Below are 9,972 nucleotides of genomic sequence, written 5' to 3'. Positions count from 1 at the left end.
AAAATAATTTAGAATGGCTGAAATAATACATACATGAATGTTTCTCTCTTAATATTATGAGTGGGAAAAAAAAGAATATAAAATGAACATCCAACAATAAAGTTAACAATAAACAAACATAATGAAAAATGTCTGCAATAACTAAAAATTAAATTTATAGACTATGAATGAGCATATAAAGCAAATTATGCTAAAATTAATTTAATTCATTAAATTTAAAATTGTTCATACAGTGAGCCTAAAAATGCAATATGATGTGTATAAAAAAGATAAAGCTGTTACAAATTAAAAAAAAAAAAAAGAAGCAGGAGCTCAGCCGAACAGGACCTTCTTCCAGAGAGCAGAGGCCTTACCCGCGATCCGGCTCCCTGTTGAGCATCAAGCCTTCTAACCTAGGATGAACTAAATGTCCGTTCAAACTACCCCTCGTGGTACTTCTGTCTCAGCATCGCTAAATAAGTAAGACAGCTCCTAAATACATTTTTAAAACTAAAAATTACTCAAGGAAGCATTCGACTGAAATTAAAAGGTTTCAAATAAGAAGGTACTGGATTCCATAAAACACTGACTTTTCAGTGAACTGCATTCCATGCTAAATGTTAGACCATTCGCAAGTGGTGGGAGCATCCATCCAAATTGCTCAAGTGACGAAGAATATGATGGGGAAGTTAAACGCTTATTTTAATGTTACAGATATAAAAACTGTTTACCAACAGCAATAATATTGGGGAAGTACAAATTTTAGAAGTCATAGTTCTAAACTGTGTAGGCAGAAAAGTAAACATGTATATTTCTTAAAAAGTGTACATTTAGTATAAAGGAAACAAATTCAGGTTATCCTGATTATTCAAAGGTGACTTGCTTGTATGTTTTTCTCCCTGTATTGCATTCAACTACACTCATTCTTTATTTGTGAGGAATATGAATTCCTTAAAAACTCTGCTTAATGTAAAACTTCCATAAAATAAAATCTTGTTTCCTTTCATTTCTATGTGTAAGACTACATACGATTGGTGCCTAAGACTTCCCATTCCACAAAAGCATCAAATTTAAGGATGGCACGCAAGCATCTTGTTTCAGGCTATGGAAATGACCATGAGAAAGGAAATCAGACACTGTCAGTAGAGTTTACTTTGGGCGATTGCAAGTAGGGTAGAAATGAAGGTTGAGTGAGGTGTTTATTTAATTTTTACTCTACTCTTCTATTTATTTCACATATTTACAATAAAAAAATGATGAAGAGGGTTGACAAATCATATTTTTAAATATATTTAACAAGGGATTGTTGTAGCATTGTAGTATGAACATGTGTTTGATTACTACTGCCTCCTTTTTGTGTTTCTTTCAGAGGGTGGAATCATGAGACAGACTTTGTCTTATCGAATCTCCTTCTTTGCGGGGCTGTTGTCCCTTTGGACGCTCTGTCAGTCCTCTGCCAACAGATGTGCTATCAGCTACGAAGTAGCTGACTGCAGTCACTTGAAATTGACTCAGGTGCCAGATGATCTCCCTACAAACATTACAGTGCTGAACCTGACCCACAATCAGCTCAGAAGGCTACCACCTGCCAACTTCACACGATACAGCCAACTGAGAATCTTGGATGGAGGATTTAACTCCATCTCAAAACTGGAGTCAGAACTTTGCCAAAAACTCCCCTTGTTGCAAGTATTGAACCTCCAACATAACGAGCTATCTCACCTCTCTGACAAGACCTTTATCTTCTGCAGGAATTTAACTGAACTCCATTTAATGTCCAACTCAATACAGAAAATTCAAAACAACCCTTTTAAAGACCTCAAGGTAAGGTGTGAAAAAATGTACATTTTGATACACAAAGAGAAAATGAATGTTATTAAATATTAAGTTTTTAAACCACTTATCTAAAGAGACATCATCTAATGTCAAGTATTTTTCAAGCTTAAAAAAAAAATCTATCCTTACACTTAAGACATGAACATCAAGGTTTTCAAGAGAGAAAATGAAGTCTGAACCCATTTTAATGGTAATTTACAAGGAATCTACCTCTCTAGCTTCCCACCATGAGAAAGAAACCTAAGACACAGAAGCCAGAGAGTATTATCATGAAACAATATTATAATGAAACAGTATTATTCCTCTATCCCATGAGAAACAGGAAAAATAAGCCCATAAAGTTGCTGTTTGAATATCTGGAGTCCTGAAAAATGTCAAATATCCTAAAAGTTTCTAAATACTGACTTAGAATAATTTTAGCAAATTGCAACAATGACAAAGTAAGTTATTCCACTAAAAATCACTTTCTCTGTTTGAGAAATCCAGGGAGCCGTCACTAACGAAACAATGGCAGTTCAACCCCGCCCACCGCTCCCCACGAGGAAGATGGGGCAGTTGCTTCTGTCCAGAGTCTCAGCCGGGGATCCCTCTGGGGCAGTTGTACTCTGTCCCAATGGGCTGCTCTGTGCCGGCATCCACTCCGTGGCAGTAGGTTAGCATTTTTGGTGGTACATCTGTATGGAAGCAGGCTGCCATCTCATTCTCCTTCAGAACAGCCAGTGGGTTCAGACCTCCACCCTTTTAAGTCTGCGTGCAAGCGGTGTATCCACGGTAGCACCAGTCTTCCGGTGATTGAAAAATCCCCTCCACAATATCATTGGATTTTCCCTGGATTTCCATTTCTTCCTGGTCAACCACTTCACATGAGATTTAAATGATCTATTTCCAAATATAGAGCAATTATTAAATGTTTTTCTTAAACCAACGTCATTTTCAAGTTTCTCAGTTATCGTCATTGTAAGATGTTGGACATTCCTGGGTCAGGAATGATGTGCCCATTGAAAAATGCTTGCAAACATTTACTTACAAACTTTGCTTGCCAGTGCTTTCAAACTATTTTTTTTTTGGGGGGGGCGGGGGAGGAGCGGCTCCTTAGATTCTCATGTGGACAGAACATCTTTGGACATAAAGCCCTCAGAATTTGACCTGATTTTTAAGTGAAATGAATTTTTCCTCTTAATAGAAGTTGAATTCTCTCTGAGAGAGGATGCATTAAACGTTTCTATAATAGCCAGCAGCTTCCACTCACCTGTGAAACTCACATGCTCAAACATATCGTAATTTGTACCACCCTGAAGGCACTAATGAGCAAACAGACACGATTAAAAACTCTCGGAGCCGAGGCTCCTTCACGGCATCAGACTCTTTCCAGGAGTGCTCAGGCAGCCGACTTCTTCACATTCTTCTTCAAGACAATATTTTTTCCTGTCCTTTTAAAAATTGTTTTAAGTCCCAAATATGATCCATATTGTCATTACATCATATGAAAATTCTTGCTAGGATTAAGGGCCTTTCCTTTTGAAATAAGAAGTTAAGTCCTCACTGATTTGCCCTGGACACGGATTGTTAGTCCGACTGTTAGCTGTCTGTATTAAAAGGGAGGTAATACAATTGTTCATAGTGCAAAGACTACAATTGTACTATTGCGACATTTATTGTATAGATGTGCGTATATTTAAATTCGTTTTTTATGAAACGACTCTAACCTGCATGCCTATATTTCCCCCTCAGAACTTAATCAAATTAGACTTAGCGCATAACGGCTTATCGTCCACAAAACTAGGGACGGAGCTCCAGCTGCCCCATCTCCACGAGCTTTCCCTGGCCAATAATAAAATCCGCGCATTAAGACGTGAAGAACTTGAGTTCCTGGGCAATTCTTCTTTAACCAACTTAGAGCTGTCATCGAATCAAATTAAAGAGGTAAGAAGTGGGGTACCGTTGTACGTGTGTTCAGTCTCGAGGGAAGGCACTGTCGAACTGTGTTAATGCACAGCAGGAATCTAACGACCGCAGAGGAAGGGCGGGGGACCCCGTACCCACACTGCTTCGAGCCAATGGCACCGTCCTCACAGGAAGAGTATTTCGCAGAGCTAAGGGCTGGGGCTCTGCCCCCACGCAGGGGTGGATTAAATCCCTTCCCATCTCACGTCGGGTCTTTGATTTTGATGACACCCTTTAACGCTCCGTCTGCGTTTCCTCCCCTGTCCAGTGGGAGAGCACTCGCTGCCTCGCAAAGTTTCTGGAAGGATGGCAGCTGCATCAGAGCTAGGAGCACACGTTTGAGAGTCTGGTTAGATGATCAATAAATAAACAAAATCAGACATATTCAAGGTCCCTGTGCCGTATTTGCTCAGATTTAAATGTGGTGTAATTTAAGACTGTGCGGTGAAGAACTGAGCACGGTGTGTCAGGTCAGCACTCAAAAATGGTAAGTAGCTACGTGTAACTCTGTACAGGTTTTAGACTAAAGCTAATAGCGAGCTGTGCTTGTTATATTTGTAACAGTTGGCTGTTAGGCACACACACAAACACACACACACACACACACACAAGCATATACACATACTCCAAAAACATTGTTACAGGATAGCTATTTAGTCTTTGTCTACACTTATGGATGTATATGTATATGTGTGTATATATATATATGTATTTGACAAAGGCTATTATGCACATGTATTTATTTGTGCTTCAACTCTATCCATGAACATAGTAGAGCATACAGGGGTCTTAGCCAGAACAAATACCTTAAGGGAATGAGTTGCTGGGCCTGGGGCCGCAGGACCTTATGAGGAGTGTGGTGGAATTAACTAGCATTATGTGATTCTTAAACCCTTTCTTTAATGGAGGATGTTGAAGTTATTTTACCATCTTCTTGTATCTATGACCTTAGCTGAGTATTTTATATCCATGTAATCTGTATTTTACACACCTTTTATTTATAGGCTATCAGAAACTCACTAACACACCGTGACTTTATCGAACAGGGTAGAATTGCCACACGGGTTTCTGAGACTTAACCCTTTACAGGAGTAGAAAGCCCTCAGAGTGCCCAGTGGTTTCGAACTAAGGAACTTAGTTCCTTGAGGATCACAACCCAACTCGTAACCACTGCGCCACCAGGGCTCCTTTATAGGTTATAAAACCAAACTCAGTGACATCAATCACCACTGTCTCACAGCAACCCGCTGTGTATTTCGGAGACTGTAACTGTTTACAGGAGGAGAAAGCCCAGGCTTTTTCCAGTGGAGCAGCGCGCAGTTTGGAACTGCGGAACATGTGATCACAGCCCAATCCATAACTGCTACACCACTGGGCCTCCTATAAGGACCTTGCAATTCTTAATAAAATCATATTTTTTAATTGCCTGATTTTTTCAAATGTAAAAAGAGGCTGAACCCAAAATAAGTCTGAGAACATAACTGTTTAGTGGATGCTAGCTACCCATCTCATTTTTAAGCAGCTATTTTGTTCTGGTTTGACCATATACTGTAGACCTGGCAAATGTGTAAATAATGAGAAGCAAATAAAAATCATGCAGAAGCCCACAATGCGGAGACCACTGCTGTGAGCATGTCTCCATGAATCCCTCCAGTTCTCGTCCCCAAATAATAATAAAGAAAACCAACAGCTAACCTTCACCAAGGACTTAACTGGGTGCCAGGCACTGGGCCAAGGTGGTTTTTTATTTATTTCTATCACCATTTTAACCAATTTTTAAAAATCATTTTATACAAGCGTACATTGAAATCAAGAGAGATTAAGTGGTTAATCTGAGATCTCACCAGGATGAACCCGAGACTCTGAATTTGATGATGTATCCTGATTGTCAAAATTAATATCATTTCATGAGCAGCAACTGTATCATTAAGATGTGGTCAGTAGCTTAATTGTTTATGGCTGAAAATTAGACTACCAGGTAATTTGCATGTCAATCCATTCCATTCACAACCAACCTTATGTTTTCCTATTTCTCTTTTCTCCCTATTATCTGGCAGGCGACACCTTAGCAGTTAGAACTTCCGTGCTCCCCTGGCGGGTTTGACCGGCAGACATTCACTACTCCCCCCTCTCCTCTCTGGTTTCTTTCCCCTGAATTCTCCTTTCCTGTTTCAACACAAGGTAGCTGGTAAGAGAATGGGGGCAGAGTGGAAGGTGCTTGTCAACACCATATTGAAATAAAGGCTGAAGAAAGCTTCACAGAAAATAATTTAAAAGAGCTGTAACCTCAAAGACTGGTGGAAGGGAAATTGTGAACCACTGCTTTTTAATAAAGCCCACTCACTCATTTCTTCCACGATGCTCACCGAGAAGAGCAGTGACCAGGACAAAACAGTACCGCCCAATGGTGAATTTACAAAGAGTTGAATAATTATAATTGTGCTCCATGGGATGAATAAAGTTCGCCAGGAGATTTAACTTAACCCTGAAAGGTCAGAGAAAGCCCCTGAAGAAGTGACTTCTAAGAAAGAGGCAAATACAAGCAAACGTTGACCTGTGGCTCGGGAGGACACGGGCCCAGGCTCAGGAGAAGGGCTATCGACCTGGTCAGGAAAGGTATGCATTAGAGGAGTGGGGAACATGTGATGCACCCAGATAATGTTGTAGGGAATTGTGTTTAAGCTTTGAGGGGCTTCTACACAGGCCTTTGTGTTTGACCTGTATTAACTTTTGTTTTTTGTTTGTATTTTGTTTTCACTTCAGTTTTCTCCAGGGTGTTTTCATGCCATCGGGAAACTATTTGGCCTCTCTCTAAACAATGCTCAGCTAGGCCCCAATCTCGTGGAGAAGCTTTGTTTGGAACTAGCAAACACAAGTATTTGGCATCTCTCTCTGAGCAACACCCAGCTCTACAGAACAAGCAATATGACATTTTTTGGACTAAAGGAGACAAATCTCACCATGCTCGATCTATCCTATAACAGTTTAAATATGATCACTAATGATTCATTTGCTTGGCTTCCACATTTGAAATATTTCAACCTGGAGTATAATAATATAGAACACTTGTCTTCTCGCTCCTTTTATGGGCTGTTCAATGTGAGATACCTGAATTTAAAACGATTTTTTGCTAAGCAAAGTACTTCTCTTGCTGCACTTCCCAAGATTGATGATTTTTCCTTTCAGTGCCTAAAATATTTGGAAGACCTTAACATGGAAGATAACAATATCCCAGGAATAAAGAGCAACATGTTCACAGGATTGAGGAGTCTGAAATACTTGAGACTATCCAGCTCCTTTACAAGCTTGCCAGTTTTAACAAATGAAACATTTTCATCACTCGCTCACTCTCCTTTACTCATGCTCAACCTAACCAGAAATAAAATCTCAAAAATAGAGAGTGGTGCTTTTATTTGGCTGGGCCACCTACAGATACTTGACCTTGGCATTAATGAAATTGGGCAAGAGCTCACAGGCCAGGAATGGCAAGGTCTGGGAAATATCATTGAAATCTACCTTTCCTTTAACAGGTACCTACAGCTGTCTAGTAATTCCTTTGCCTTGGTTCCAAGTCTGAGACGACTGATGCTTCGAAGGGTGGCCTGTAGAAATGTGGATGTCTCCCCCTCGCCTTTCCACTCTCTTCACAACTTGACCGTTCTGGATCTCAGTAACAACAATATAGCCAACATAAATGAAGCCATGTTGGAGGGGCTTGGCAAACTAGAAATTCTGGATTTGCAGCACAACAACTTAGCAAGGCTCTGGAAACGGGCCAACCCTGGAGGTGCTGTTTATTTCCTGAAGAGTCTTCGTCACCTCCACATCCTGAATTTACAATCCAACGGCTTTGACGAAATCCCAGAGGAGGTCTTCAAGGATTTGTCTGAGTTAAAGAGCATTGACTTAGGACTGAACAATTTAAACATACTCCCACCATTCATCTTTGACCACCAGATCTCTCTGAAGTCATTGAATCTTCAGAAAAATCTCATAACATCAGTTGAGAAAGATATTTTTGGACCACCTTTCAAGAACCTGGTTAACTTAGATATGCGATTTAATCCATTTGATTGTACATGTGAGAGTATTGCCTGGTTTGCTAACTGGATCAATGGGACCCACACTAATATCTCTGGGCTATCCGATGACTATCTCTGCAACACTCCAGCCCAATACCATGGTGTCCCGATCACGCTTTTTGATGTGTCCACCTGCAAAGACAGTGCTCCTTTCCAACTTCTATTCATCTTAACTACCACCACCCTCTTGCTTTTTATAGTCACTGTACTGCTCGCCCATTTCGAGGGCTGGAGGATATCTTTTTATTGGAAGGTTTCAGTGCATCGCATTCTTGGTTTCAAGGAGGTAGACAACAAGGCGGAGCAGTTTGAATATGCAGCCTATGTAATTCATGCCCACAAAGACAAGGACTGGGTCTGGCAGCACTTCTCTTCCATGGAAGAAAATGACCCATCACTCAAATTTTGTTTGGAAGAAAGGGATTTTGAGGCAGGTGCCCTTGAACTCGAAGCAATTGTCAATAGCATCAGAAGAAGCAGAAAGATTATTTTTGTTGTAACACAGAATCTATTGCAAGATCTGTTGTGCAAAAGGTGCGTGAATATTGTGAAAATTCTAAATGCTTGTTTGTGTTTCGATCAAACTTACCAATAGGCATTAGGCTAGTATAAAAAAATAACAATCTTAGGTTATTATTACTAAGAGCTAGAGGATTTTACAAATAAAATTAAGGGGAAAATTTAAGTGACAGACTAAAGTAGATCTTTACAAGAATATTTTATTTCAAAGTTTGGATATTAGTTCTGTAATTTAACTTGTTTTTCTGTTGTTGTTTGGCTTTTGTAAATGTAGATTCAAAGTGCACCATGCCGTTCAGCAAGCTATTGAACAAAATCTGGATTCCATTATACTGGTCTTTCTTGAGGAGATTCCAGATTATAAACTGAACCATGCACTTTGTTTGCGAAGAGGAATGTTTAAGTCTCGCTGCATCTTGAGCTGGCCTGTGCAGAAAGAACGCACCAGTGCGTTTCACCACAAATTGCAAGTCGCACTTGGATCCAGAAATTCAGTACTTTAAATTTACTTAAAAATTAATTTACGAGTCACTTTTCCAGTTTCAAAAGGCCCATGGTAAGAGTTTTCACTCGACCACAAGGTAACTCTGCGGACTCTTTTATCATGTCACAGTTGTATCTCATCTCTTGAAACAAGTGTCCCTATAGGAAGCCCCTTGTTCCTCAAGTCCCAAAGTCACCACTATCCAGTTGATTCTGACTCATATCAACTGTCTAGGGCAGAGTCCCACTGCCCTGGTGGGTTTCCAAGACCTGTGCAGCAGTGGAAAGCCTGACGCTCCTCCTGTGGAGAGACTGGAGACTTGCACATGCTGATTTCGCGTGAGCAGCTCAACGGTAACCCACCACATCACCTGCCTGCCCCTTGATCCCGATTCACTAAATTCACCCAACAGGAGCTTGTCATCATAGACTGGATTTAACTGCTGAATACAAATTGGTTACCATGACCCGGTACAATTTAAAACTTTTAAGAGATCTCTCATTTAAAGAAAAGAGAGTTGCATGAAGATTTATGTGCATGTTCTTGATATTTGGAGGGATGCACAATTATCAAATGGAAGATAATTGTTTTAATAGGTATAATGCAATATCAATTAGAAAAGAGTAAAATATAGACCCATACTTAAACAGGTTAAATACAGTTTCTTTTTTTTTTTTTTCCCAATGGAAAGTTGTTGCCTTCTGGCGCCTGTCTCAGTGTGGACCGGCTACATGCTACATGCCACTTGAGTATATATACACTGGAAGACAGAAACATTTGTATTCGCTCTGGTTAGTTAATTAAATGAAGACTTTAATAAATACTTTCTGTTTCTTGGTACTTGGGTTTCTGTTACAGGAATTGTTAGAAGAAACAATCCTCTTACTTAAAAGCATTGCAGGGAAACACGTTATCTGAAGGTTAATCAGCAGATTAACTTTGCAGCGATAAAGCCATTTCCTTCCCTGGTCACCAACTCAAGAGATGGCCTGGGCCAAACCACCTGGTCCCACTGGGATTCTTTCACTCCTGATCTTTAAAAGTATGATGAGGAATCACCTCTTTGAATCCCTAAACAATTAGCAACGATGATCATGGCATAATAAATCCACATAGTACACATTACCA

At 40.0% G+C, this 9,972-nt stretch overlaps 1 protein-coding gene across 1 annotated transcript in view; it reads left to right on the top strand.

Annotated features, from left to right (window-relative positions):
• The window catches only part of TLR3 (toll like receptor 3), a 16,326-nt gene extending 6,659 nt beyond the window's left edge, over positions 1-9,667 (top strand). Inside the window, exons 2-5 of the mRNA XM_004696473.3 lie at positions 1,349-1,803; positions 3,547-3,738; positions 6,523-8,375; positions 8,635-9,667. Coding sequence (XP_004696530.1) covers positions 1,360-1,803; positions 3,547-3,738; positions 6,523-8,375; positions 8,635-8,863 — 2,718 coding nt within the window. The 5' untranslated portion in view covers positions 1,349-1,359 and the 3' untranslated portion in view covers positions 8,864-9,667. The remainder of the gene's footprint in view (positions 1-1,348; positions 1,804-3,546; positions 3,739-6,522; positions 8,376-8,634) is intronic.
• Positions 9,668-9,972: the final 305 nt, after the last annotated feature.

This window comes from Echinops telfairi, unplaced genomic scaffold (assembly GCF_000313985.2).
Source record: "Echinops telfairi isolate 266 unplaced genomic scaffold, ASM31398v2 ScPeMD7_9;HRSCAF=40, whole genome shotgun sequence".
Classification (NCBI taxonomy): domain Eukaryota; kingdom Metazoa; phylum Chordata; class Mammalia; order Afrosoricida; family Tenrecidae; genus Echinops; species Echinops telfairi.
Note: the sequence above shows the minus strand (reverse complement) of the source record. Positions and strands in the feature narration are given on the sequence as shown.